Raw genomic sequence first — 13,512 nt, 5'->3', positions numbered from 1 at the left:
ACTACATACAGTTGCCAAAAAGTGGCCCCTTTGAATTTGTACTTGTGTGCATTGATTTATTTTCGAGAAGCCTATTTATTAAAATCAGCCACGGCAAAAGCCATGGCTAAGAAACTGATCACTGAATTAATACCAAGGTTTGGATTACCTGAAACAATAGAATCAGATAGGGGGACACACTTTACAGGTGAAGTAATGCAGAATGTGATGACCATGTTAGGGGTTCAACAGAGTTTCCACACCCCTTATCACCCACAGAGTTCAGGATCAGTAGAAAGAGTAAATGGGACAATAAAGCTAAAAATACAGAAAGCCATGCAAGAGTTAAACAAGCCATGGTCAGAATGCCTGCCTTTGGCTTTGTTCTCCATAAGATATACCCCAACAGGAAAAACGGGGTTGTCTCCATATGAGATACTTTTTGGGAATGCACCTAGATTAGGTTTATACTTTCCACAGAGTATGCAATTGCAATGTGATAGTTTGACTGCGATATGTGATACAATTACAACAGCATCTAACCAAGATCCACAAGAATGTGTATTCTTCCCTTCCAGATCCCAACTCTATAGCAGGTACTCATTCACTGAGCCCTGGAGATTGGGTCTATGTAAAGAAACATACCAGAAAAGCTTTAGAGCCACGGTTTGAAGGACCATATCAAGTACTGCTGACCACTCCCACATCGGTCAAGTTGGAGGGAAAAGCAGCCTGGATCCACGCATCACATTGCAAAAAGAGTCCTGAACCGAGAGAAACAGAATGACGATCTTTCTAACTATGATAATAGCGCTTGAATGTTTTCAAATGTTTGTTTACACATGGACTCCCTGTATCAATGTAACAGTTCATGAAAACAGTACTGATCTTAGATGGATAAATCAGGATAAGCGTATAACGCAATATCCTTACTATGAATGGTATACTGTGGGAAATTTTACTGTGTCAGGACAGGAGGGTCCTTTTTACATGATGCAGAATATGGATTCACCAGTAGTGTGGATAAAAGCTAAATCACAAGCACAAGTAAACATAACTTTCCATTGGAGGGACAATTTAACATCACCCTTTAATAACACACCACATAAATGTCATAAGTTAGGTCCATCTGAAACATGGAGGGAAGTATTTGATAAAACACAAGAATTACTTAGAGTCCCTAATTCTCAGGCATATGATGTATATAAAGTAGAAAGGATTGAGGTAATGTGTAAGTTAATAGCAATGCCACTCTTGATAGGAAAGGATCTACCTGAATTTTGGTATCCTGAGATCTATGGGCATTATGTAGATACACGAAACTCATGATGACTCATGATCTAAGTCTATGTACTAAAACTAATAAGGGAATAGTTTGTGGAAGAAGTTCTCCAGTCTATGAACCTTGCTTATTGAAACATCAATCTAACATATGTAAGTTTCAGAGACTACCAGTAAGTGTAGGAAACAGATTTATGGAGATAGGATCACAACATATTTGTTTAGTTACAAATGATCAGGAAACTATGGAAAGTTTAAATAAAACAGCTCCTTATTCAGGATGTGTAAAGAATGTTAAAATGCTTAAATGGCAGAATGAAACTTTCTTTTTTGAACCAGATGCACATAGAATATTCAATCAAGAATGGACGGTAGATAATCTTACTGATACTACACCTTTCATAATATCATTAGAGCCCTTACAACAAATCTTAAGAGAGTCCGAAATACTTAGAAAACACATAGAGACACAGGAACATACCCTTCAAAATAATCTAATATCTGCGGTTATAGATAAAGGAAAATTAATACATTTATCCTCACAGATAAGAGATGAAACTACCCACCACTGGTACAATGTTTTCAGTGGATGGTCCCCTACAGCCACTACTATACTTAATTGGATGTTGAGTCCTATACTAATACTTATGTTTGCTTTTGCTATAATGACAATTATTAATTGTTGTATATACAAGAGAATTCAAAAGAAAGTTAAATTAATGAATAGGGGTGCACTATAGAACTCTGAGTTTGAGATTATGAGTTGACGTCACCCTTCTCTTAGATTCTCTTTGCTTTTGAGATGCTGATATGGAACTGGGGGATGAGGACATTGTTCTCCTCTGACAACCCGCAGTCAGGGATAGTACTCAGGAAAGTATTGGCTGTAACTCATGAGTAAGGACCCAGAGTTGGGAGAAGGATGATGTCAAAGGGGGAAAATGATAGGATCAGAGTTCTAGCTTAAGTTAGGACTTGACATTATTTTTACAAAATTGCTGTGTTAAGAGATAGGTATTGTGAAAAGTGTAAAGACACTCAGACTACGCCCATCTGCTGACCACACGATGGGGAAAGGCTGTTTTCTCCTTATCTGGTATTTTTGTGTATGACTCGTCATTTTTGAGTGTATAAGAACTATCAAACAATAAACGTCTGGGGCCATTCAGCTTGGATTTGAGCTACAGAAAGGTCTACTGTATTTAATTTCTATCAGAAGCATAAGATTTAAACTCAGCATTACAAAGAGGAAAAAGCAATTGGTTTGAGAATTGCACTTAACATGAGCCAGCAGCATGTCTTTCTGTGTTACAGGGAGGGGGGAGGGGGGGGGGGTGCTGGCTCCATCTTGGTCTCTCAGTATCCTGGCTGGGCTACAGAAGGCACTTAATTTGCGGGGCCCCTCTCTCGTTTTCCGCTTGGCCGACATAATCATTGTGTTCCTGCTCTCAAGGCTTACAAGTCGCTTTGTAGTCTGCTTTGTAGTCTGCTCAGGGGAGTCTGTGATAGCAGAGCTCTCTAAGCCCTTGTACACACGGTCGGATTTTGTCCGACGGATTTTGTCCGAAACTGTTGCATACACACGGTCGGACAAAGTTGTCGGAAAATCCGATCGTTCAGAACGTGGTGACGTTATTTCGTTACGATGGGACTATGTTCAGGCTAGTAGCCAATAGCTTTGGTCTAGGAATTTGATTTGAGCATGCGTGGCACTTTGTCCGATCGGAATTCTCTACAAACGATCGGACAAAGTCCGATCAGACCAAGTTGTCGGAAAATTTTATAGCCCTGCTCTAAAACTCAGTTGGTCGGATATTCCGACGGAAACAGTCCGATGGAGCCCACACACGGTCGGATTATCCGACAACATGGTCCGATCGGACATTTTCCATCGGAATGTGCGACCGTGTGTACAAGGGCTTAGAGTGCTGCAATTCACTTTCTCGGCTAGCCACGCCCCCCTTGGGAGTTATGTTTTTAACTTTGCCCTGTTATACATGGTTATAATGAGTCATTTCTTGGGGCTGCAGTTCCTCTGAACTCCACAAGATGGTGATTTTACTTTTACCCAGACAGGAAGTCTCTATGGAATACAGACAGGAAGTGATGTCAGGTACACACAGGAAGTTTCCGGGTGAGAGGTGAGTCGGAAAGTAGCGAGGAGGCGTTGCTGGAAGTGGTAGCAGAGGAGGTAATAAGATCTTATTTTCTATTTACACCCAGTAACCCCTCCGTCATGTCCATCCTCTTCCTTCATAGTCACTGTGATGTCTTTTATCTCCAGCAGATGATGATACACACATATATAGTGTGGAAATGTAGATTAACCCCTTCAGGGACAGAAAACTTCCCCACTTACGTGGCCAGAACATTCTCTTCATTTTGGAGATAAATTCTAGTAATATGGTCCTCTAAACAAACAGCACTGACAATAAACAGACAAGACAATGACCATCCTGACCATACATGGCCTACAAAGGACAATTATTACACTACACAGGCTGTTGGTCTCTGATAGTCCCCTCACCCACCTGCACATACTTTTCTGACCTCCTTAAGGCTGGGTTCACATTGCAGCGGTGCGGGAACGCCACGAATCCGCTGCGGGTTCCCGCATCGCATACCTCCCGGCGGCAGTTCACACTGCCCTATGCGAACTGCTGGGAGTGTCAGTGAAACGTTAATGACACCCCCAGATCAGTACGCATATCGCAGTGCGATCTGCTAATTCGGATAGGAATCGGATCGCATGGTGTGAACATCCATGCGATCCGATTCTGCTGTAGACCAAAAAAAGGGTCCTGTGCAAGTTTGGGCCGGGTGCGATGCGAATTCAGCCATACTATCTGTATGGCTGAACTTGCATCGCACAGAGATCGGATGTGATTTGCACTGCAGTGCGGTGCGAATCACATCCGTTCTCATAAACTGCTGCAGTGTGAACCCAGCCTAAAGGAGAAGTCCAGCCTGAGATGGCTTGGCTGGGCTTCTCCTATGGGTTACAGGAGTGCAATTCATTTTGCACTCTTGTGACCTGTTTTCAGCAGAGAGTGGGTTGAAGTCGGCTCTCTGGTGACATCACTGGAATCAGTCCAGGCACCGCATCATCACGACAATGAAGTCTGGACATCTCAGCCTCTCATCGAGCCACTGAGAGACTGAGACAGGCTCTCCCCGCCCCTCCACAGCTCCAGTGAGCGCAGGGGGCAGAGCTGTGAGAACGGAGCCATCGCAGATGTTAGATCGCTCGGTTCTCAGTGAAGAGGCGCCGGGGGACAGATTCTACATCCACCTAGGTAAGTATGAATCTGAAAGAAAAAAAAAATCATACTTCTCTTTTAAAGACCTTCTGCCAGCAAGTGAAGGAAGCCTTCACCTCACCATTTCACCATTCTAGAAATATGTTGCAGGATACAAAATAGAAACAAATCCCTCCCCCCCGCTGTCCTCCTACCAGCACTGAAATAAACACACACACACCAGTAATGTGCACTACAAGGTCCAGCCCAACATACAGCAGTCTATGGTAACAGCATGATGAGGACAAATGTTCATTCCAACATACAAGGGTCCTGCAGCTTACCAGATAAAGATCGGGGGAAGATCCAAGGAGCTCAAACAACAAAGAAATGACTGCGCAAGGTCCTCATTAGAATGATGAAGTCATTTATTCCATAAAAACAAATAGTACACTTACATGTTAAAATCTTGATAATCAGCATAGATGGCAGATGGGTTGCTATTGGAGAGAACAAAACCGACTCCTCCCCCACAGTTCTGTAGTCCACCAGTAGCATCCTCCTGCTATCCAATCCCATCCCTTCTCTTGCTGCAGAGAGTGACAGTGACATCACTCAGATCAGTCAGCAGGCTGCCGGAGATTGGAGCCTTACAGCTGGAGTTCTGGTAATTATCCTGATTAGCCGACAACTCCAGCCAAAAGTCAGCAAGTTTCTCTTCCTGTACATCATGATGACCCGACATTGTCCTCACAGCACTGCCTCAGAGCAAACAAGTCAAAGGAAGGATCGTATTTATCATTCATTGTCTGCAGATCTAAAACCAATCATATCCAGTTCAGAAACTAAACATACCCAACATAGAAAAGGCAATATCTGATCCAGCAGACAAAGAGGGTCCCACACCTCAAAAATCTAGCAAACAGTCCAAACTAAATATGTTCCCATGGGGGGGGAGTAGTTGTTAAATGTACAACAACCCTCCTATTACCCCCCTCACATCCACATCCTATTATTGTGTGACCAACACCATCCAAATAATTCTTACTTTCATTTCCCAAAGTTATCCATCTACAAGGAGACCTGTATAGATCAAATGACGGCACCAATGAGGATGGAGGAGGACCGGAGTCACATGACTGAGAAGATACTAAACCTCACCCTGGAGATCATCTACCTGCTGACCGGAGAGGTGAGGAGGATTCTGGGAGGTCACATGACATCACTCTTATCTCTATTATTAAAACACAGACCTGACTGGAGAGGTGAGGAGGATTCTGGGAGGTCACATGACATCACTCTTATCTTTATTATTAAAACACAGACCTGACCGGAGAGGTGAGGAGGATTCCGGGAGGTCACATGACATCACTCTTATCTCTATTAATAAAACACAGACCTGACCGGAGAGGTGAGGAGGATTCTAGGATTCTAACATGATATTCCTATTGGTTCCTCAATACAGAGATTTCCTTTTGTGAAGTCAGGTGATCATATGACCATCACAGTGCCTCCATGTGACTCCCTAAAACCTGAGAGACACAACATGCAGAAGATTCTAGAAGTCACCAAGAAGATGATGGAGCTGCTGACAGGAGAGGTGAGGAGGATTCTGGGACATTATCCAGTAACAGACAAGGGATGTGTCTGGATGGTGACTGTATTATTGTGTGTGTCAGGTTCCTATAAGGTGTCAGGATGTCACTGTCTATTTCTCCATGGAGGAGTGGGAGTATTTAGAAGGACACAAGGATCTCTACAAGGACGTCATGATGGACAATCAGCCGCCCCTCACATCACCGGGTAAGAGGAGACTTTATTGTAAAGGAGAGAGCAGTACGGAGGCTCCACCTAGATCCCCCATCATCTGATAAACACATAGAAACAATGTATTCAGTCAGTGTGTGTGTTTCCTACAGATGGATCAAGCTACAGAAACCCACCAGAGAGATGTCCCCGTCCTCTGTATTCCCGGGATTCCACACAGGAAGATCACACCATCCCTCACCATCATCAGGTAGATGATTGACAATTATTGGTAATTCTGATTTATACACAGCATGATTGTTACATTTAATGTTTTATTACATATTCAGAGTGGAAACCTCGGGAATGATAATATTGATGTTAAAGAAGAGTATAAAGAGGAGGATGAAGTGATGGAGGAGTTTTCAGAAGGACACAAAGATGTGATGGAGCCACCAAATATCAGGAACCCACCAGAGAGATGTCCCCGTCCTCTGTATTCCCGGGATTCCACACAGAAAGGTCACACCATCCCTCACTGTTACAAGGTTGGTGGTACCGAGGTTATAAAATACAGAGACAATTTGTGAATTTTTTATCACAATAATAAATCTTATATTTTACAGATGATATTCACTCTCATTTTCTTGATTTAGAGTGGAGATCCAATCGATATAGAATTTGAGGTTAAAGCAGAAGAAGAAGAGAGGTATGTGAGGGATGATCAGCAGTCTATGGAGGCGGATGGAATAACGGGGACATTTATAGAGGAGGACACTCCTACAGAGATCAGCACAGGTGGGTCATTAACACTAAATACATTCCTCCACCCATACTGCTCACTGATTGGTCCAGAGTAGGGCAAGGACTGGGTGATGTCAGCCTGTAATCCCCCAGTCACTTTCCTGAGCTGTGTTCCCCGTCCTGTATTCCTGTATTTCTCTCAGATAATCTTCTCTGTGCTGCAGACACAATTTATGTATTTAGACTGAATTTGTAGTCAGAGTCTTCACTGGGAATGCGATACCCTAACTACCAAGGCCTGAGGTGAGAACCCTGAAAATGAGCCGACACAGCCTGTGGCCAGCCTTCTAACTTGTAGTCAGAGTCTTCACTCAAAATGCGTTACCCTAACTACCAAGGCCTGAGGTGTGCCTTGGCCTAGCTGGTCAGTAAGCCTGAAAGAGGGCAAAAAGACACAAAAGTAGGTGTAATAAGAAACTTTGATGAGCATCCCATGAATTGATAAGAATGGACCCCTACCACCACACCCTCCCTTTAGAATGTAAGCTCTATGAGCAGGGCCCTCCTGTACCTTTTGTATTGTACTGTAATTGTGTTGTCCCCCCTACACATTGTAAAGCGCTGCGTAAACTGTTGGCGCTATATAAATTGTTAATAATAATAATAAACTGCCCAGAACCCAATCAATGTCCCTTGCATGATGGATTAAGCCTAAGGTCCGGGAAACGCAGCCATGAGAATGAACTGTTGTATTGAGAGGATACGACGGGAGAAAGGGAGCGAGGGGCTGAACCGAGGAGCCCCTGCGAAACCTGCAGAGAAGATCAAATACTTCAAATGGACATCAGTTGAGTAGCCCTGTTAAACACCTACGAACCCCTGGCCTGAATGACTATCCGCTGTATGGGGAAATCTGAGAGGGTAAGCTGCAAAAATGAATGAACTGAGAGGAGTTTGCAGGGGTCTGAAGTGCTGGATACCTGATGGATATGTATGATCGTGTTGGTGGCTAGGCCAATGTGTTATGGCAATATGCATCGCTAAACATGGAGAAATCATACCAGACACCCAGCACTGGTCCCATATCCAAAGTGACTGTGTGCCCCCCCCCCCCCCCGGAACAGGCTCGGAATCGGGAGCAAAAGAATGGAGCTGAGAGAGGAACCTAGAATCATGATGACGTCTGGCCCGAACCTACCACTTGTGGACTGTGACGGGGACGTGGCTCAGCCCACAACCTGAGCAACAAAGACAAGAGAAAATGACAACAGACAACCAGACATGAGAACAACAACTTCCCTCTGTGCCTATCTACGTGTGAGAACCAGAGCAGAAATGACAAGACCACAGCGTGTGAATGAACCTGATGACACCCTCCCCCAGTGTAAATGGTAGTGAGCCAGAGTAACCTGCAGTGCAGAGACAGGTAATTAACCGAACCCTCAGGGCTAATGCACCCACAGACCGTGGTGGGTAATCGTACAGGTGTAATGAATGAAATGTGCATTGTATGACGTATGGTATACAGGTGAGAAGATTGTGGTCAACAATCATTTACGAAATTAAACCTCAGCCCGTATGGATCTGTAGACGTGACAGATCCCGAGATGTGACCACTGGCTAACTAACCCAGGTTACAAGAAACATGTAAGACTGTATGATGACATGGCAACCAACGAAGATGAAACAGCTACCGGTGTATATGCCGTGACTGCGTGGCACCAATACACTACGACATCACACGCTGAGACAGAATCCGCTATGACAGAGATGCTATGGCACAAACGCAATATCAAAACAGCAATGGCAGAACATTCTGACAGAACACTGAGACTGGACGCAGAGACCGAACGCAGAGACTGACATTCTATGGGAGAACCGCAGAGACAAACGCTGTGACTAAAACGCAATGACAGAGAGGCTATGGCAGAAATGCTCAGACAGAAACGCTGAGACTGAACGCTATGGCAGAAACGCTATGGTAGAAACGCTGTGGCAGAAAACACTAAGGCAGAATGCCATAGCAGAAACTTGTGACAGGAAGCTATGGCAGAAACGCTAAAGACAGAATTGCTAATGGCGTGAATGCTCGGACAGAAACGCTATGACAGAAAATGCTGTGACAGAAACGCTATGACAACCGCTAATGGCAGAACCCTGGAACAGAACCGCTATGACAGACACGCTAATGGCAGAACCGCTATGACAGAAACTCTGATGGCATGAACGCTGGAACAGAAACGCTATGACAGAACCTCTAATGGCAGAAACGTTGACAGAAATGCTAATGGCAGAAACGCTATGAAAGAAATGCTAAGGGCAGGAACGCTATGACAGACATGCTAATGGCAGAAACGCTGATGGCATGAACGTCGGGACAGAAACCCTATGACAGAACCTCTAATGGCAAAACCGCTGGGACAGAAACTCTATGACAGACACGCTAATGGCAGAACCGCCATGACAGAAACATCCTGCATGTGAAACTGCCCAGCTCCCCTCGGAATCTCAGACACCCGCCCCCCCGTTGGTGGACCCGGGATCTTGGAGCACCCCACCTGGTGCCTGAAGGTAATGACCCATATTGTCAGCTGGAACTGGAATGCTGACACCTGAACAATTGGTGTCCCACTCCTCTGACCCTGATGCCCCAGGAAAGGATGAACGGAGAGGCATACGGCGCCCCCTCGGCTGATCCCTCCACCTACTGAACCAGAAACATGGAACTGAAGAGGTGAACCACCATCAGACTCCTGACTTTTTATTGGCATTGCAAGAGGTTGGACGATGTGAGAGTTGTATCCAGTATTATATTCTTGAATAAATTACAACGATAAGCTGGTGTTGTATCGCGGAGATGGGAAATACGGGGAGTGCATGTTTGCTGAAGAGTGGATAGATGGAGGGATTTGCCGGGAATGATGGTTAATGGGCAGTGGCTGCTGCATACTAGTGAACCGTTTCCTTTGTCCTATAATCTGTTTATGTGTGTGCAACACGAAGATTCCCTATTTGCTAAACCGGTTAAAATAAAAGAAGTCTTCCAAGTTCAGCTGCACAGGGAGAAGCGGCAGCGCCCCCCCCCCCCACCATGCAGGATTGAGCCCAGGAGAAGTGGTGGTGGACGGACAGCCCCCCTTTCCCCGGCGGGAGCCCCAGGGGAAGCGGGCGGGGCTGGTGGCCTCCCCTCTGCCAGAGAGAGCGCTGGGCAAAGTGGGTGGGTGTACGGCCCCCCGCCCCCCCAGAACGAGCACCGGGAGAAGCTAGCGGCGGCCCCCGCGATGCCGGTGGACCACTGGATGAATGAACGGATGGTCTCCCCCAATGGTGCCCAGCGTGAGCACTGGGAGAAGAACCGCCAAGATTGTTGCGGCTAACCGCCGCTCTGTGGGCAGCCTGAAGTGACGTGCGTCGGCCGCGTCCACCCTGAAAATGAGCCGACGCAGGCTCCGACAGAGGAGGAGGGATATATACCCAGCCTTCTAACTTATGGAGATTCTGGGGTTCAGCTGGCAGCAAAATGTTCATTTTTACTATATACGTTACTAGACCTAGGCACCTGGGGTATGTACCTTGAGTCTTCTTCCCCATACCCGGGTCTAGCAAGATCTCTGACAGAACAATTCTTCCAGGATTACTTGTTCTGTTGTCTGCTGGCTGTACCGGGTGGAGGGATATGTCTGTATAGTCTCAGACCCAAGTCACTGAGTGCAGTCTCAGGAGGTGGGAGGCAGCGGTGTGGGGCCTCTGCAACTTGTCTCATGTAAACATTTAATCTTCTACTGATTACTGAATACCAATATTATGAGTCCTGACCCTTACACTGTATCATTTATATTGTACATTACATACTCCTGACCCCTGCACTATATACTCTATGGTGTACATTACATCATTCTGATACTATATCGTCCTATCTGTTGTATCTTATACAATATGTTGTACATTACATAGTCCTGACTTCTGCTCTATCCCCTCTACCCACTGCTATATATACACATAATATGTATTCTCTTTTGTTACACCCATTTCTTACTAGCTGGACATTTTATATCGGATGATGTGATTGGAGCACAGACTTTTACATGTTGATAATAATGTGATAACATCCTCAAACTTTGGAACCTTAAACAGAAAGTGATAATGAGGGAGGAGTCAATAACCCAATGATGGGGGTCTTCAGGATCAGTCCAGTCTTCATCTTGGTTGTTCTCCCCCCATCCTCACTCTCTGACCTCTGGTGGGGCTCAGCCCCGCTGTTATTCATGACTAAATCATGGACTAAATAAGGAAGTGCAGGACTTCTTGTGTTGGGAAGATGGCAATGAGTGATAGAGGGGGAGGGGACACTCGTCCTATAATCCCCTCATCACTGTCACTCCTATAAAAGACAGTTCTCGTTGTTTCCTCCCTCTCTGACTAAGGTCCATGAATAAAGAAATGATCTGGTAGGAGATCAGAGGACCCATTTACTAGTTACCTTGAGGGGGGAATTGTAAGATCCTCAGAGACAAAGCTGCCTGATGTGGGCGGAGTCCTGGTTTAGGGGAACCAATCAGCTCATGTCTAGTAATAATCTTTGTATTTCTATTTTAGTAGATGGACGGGAGATGAGGAAAACCTCAGAGGATTGTCTCACTTTATCTCCAGACTGTAAAGTAGAAGATGAGGACATCACACAGTATAGTCCAGGAGAAAACCCGACTACCTCAAATGTCCATCCGGCACCACACAGTGTAGATGGACCATCGTATTCCTCTTATCCTGAGGAACCTCAGACTGTGAGGGACGGGGCCATCCTTCCAACAGAGAAGAGGTTTTCCTGTACCGAGTGCGGGAAGTGTTTCCCTTCTAAATCTAAACGTAATGTGCATAAAATAACTCATACAGGAGAGAAGCCGTATTCCTGTCCTGAGTGCGGGAAATGTTTTTCACACAAGTCCCATCTTTTCACACATCAGAGATTGCACACAGGGGAGAAGACATATTCCTGTCCTGAGTGCGGGAAATTTTTTTCACACAAGTCCAGTCTTTGCACACATCAGAGATGTCACACGGGGGAGAAGCCGTATTCCTGTCCTGAGTGCGGGAAATTTTTTTCACACAAGTCCAGTCTTTGCACACATCAGAGATGTCACACAGGGGAGAAGCCGTATTCCTGTCCTGAGTGCGGGAAATGTTTTTCACAGAAGTCCCATCTATCCACACATCAGAGATCTCACACGGGGAAGAAGCCGTATTCCTGTCTTGAGTGTGGGAAATGTTATTCAGAGAAGTCCAGTCTTTACAGACATCAGAGATCTCACACGGGGGAGAAGTCGTATTCCTGTCCTGAGTGAGGGAATTGTTCCTCACTGAAGTCCTGTCTTCCTGTACATCAGGGATCCCACACAACCCTCGAGGTGTATTAGTGCCTTGAGTGCGGGAAATGTCTTCTATATGAATGTTGCTGGACATCACAGCTCTCATGTGGGGAAGAAGCACACCCTGATATACACCTCAGATATACTCCATGGCTGATCTTCATCATGTAAGAAACAGTTGATAAGGAGATCAGAGATCACCAAAGACATGGATGAAGTGTTGTACCGTGTTGGCCATTGATAGTAGGATAAAAATGGAGTCATTACCTTTCATTGGCTATGTTTCGTTTATCGTCTTCAGGAAGCTGGAAATCGCTTCCTGAAGACATGAAAACTAAATGTACGTCGAGGCAGTACCTGGACACGTTCGTTTATGCAACGTCCGGTTCTCTTGGTTGTCGGCTGTACCCGGTGGAACGCACGCCGCACCTAACGAGGAACCACAAGCAAATTATAAAATAACCTGTTAAGCGAGCAGCCCCAGTGCCAGGTCGGGCACTGTGTAAAGTAAGCAGCCATTTGGCTTTATGTTTTGAAATTTCATTTTAATAAATAGTATTACGCTATGGCTATTGTTTGCTCTTTCTTTATGCCCCGTCTGAGCCTATGAGGAGGAAGTGATATCTCTAGATTCCATGTAATAGTCCATGTGAGCTCAGCACATACCTGCACAAGCTCAGATGACTATCTTTTTAATTAAAGTAGTCATTTCAATCTGGTAAGGAGATCATTTTACCATCACGATTGGGTGTCTACGTGTTCAAACCTGTGGTAAAGGGATCTCTAAATAGCTACTGCATTCTGGGAAATCGAATAAGTTGGAGTGTATGAATGACTTGTATAGCGCTACCTATGCGAACTGAATCGCCTCAGGGCGCTTTCTTGCCACCGGTGTCCATCTGCAGCTTTTACGCGGTCCTTTAACATGTAGGGTCCCGACACACTTACAACATTGACATACACATATCATGGCCAATTTTTTTGGACAGGGTCTAATTAACCTACCAGCATATCTTTGGAGTGTGGGAGGAAACCCACGCAGGCACAGGGAGAACATGCAAGCTCCAGGCAGGTGTCATGGTCGGGATTTGAACCAGCAAGCCTATTGCTGCTAGGTGAAAGTGCTAACCACTACACCACTGTGCTGCCCTGTGGTGTTT

The 13,512-nt window shown here is 45.3% G+C and overlaps 2 protein-coding genes across 2 annotated transcripts; both read left to right on the top strand.

Moving 5' to 3' along the window:
• The first annotated feature begins 3,393 nt into the window (after nucleotides 1-3,393).
• LOC143989889 (gastrula zinc finger protein XlCGF66.1-like) lies at nucleotides 3,394-6,385 on the top strand. The gene is made up of 4 exons (XM_077490170.1): nucleotides 3,394-3,451; nucleotides 5,563-5,691; nucleotides 5,965-6,099; nucleotides 6,179-6,385. Exons 2-4 carry the CDS (start codon nucleotides 5,596-5,598, stop codon nucleotides 6,368-6,370), a joined length of 423 nt encoding a protein of 140 aa, XP_077346296.1. The 5' UTR covers nucleotides 3,394-3,451; nucleotides 5,563-5,595; the 3' UTR covers nucleotides 6,371-6,385.
• A 38-nt stretch (nucleotides 6,386-6,423) lies between these two features.
• Nucleotides 6,424-12,918, top strand: LOC143989783 (uncharacterized). The gene is made up of 4 exons (XM_077490053.1): nucleotides 6,424-6,516; nucleotides 6,596-6,793; nucleotides 6,902-7,043; nucleotides 11,586-12,918. The coding sequence occupies exons 2-4, from the start codon at nucleotides 6,659-6,661 to the stop codon at nucleotides 12,326-12,328; spliced, it is 1,020 nt and encodes a 339-aa protein (XP_077346179.1). The 5' UTR covers nucleotides 6,424-6,516; nucleotides 6,596-6,658; the 3' UTR covers nucleotides 12,329-12,918.
• Nucleotides 12,919-13,512: the final 594 nt, after the last annotated feature.

This window comes from Lithobates pipiens, unplaced genomic scaffold (genome assembly GCF_037356315.1).
Source record: "Lithobates pipiens isolate NorthernLeopardFrog02 unplaced genomic scaffold, aLitPip1_a1.2 Scaffold_18, whole genome shotgun sequence".
Classification (NCBI taxonomy): Eukaryota; Metazoa; Chordata; class Amphibia; order Anura; family Ranidae; genus Lithobates; species Lithobates pipiens.
The sequence above is the reverse complement of the archived record's forward strand: the minus strand, read 5'-3'. Positions and strand labels throughout refer to the sequence as shown.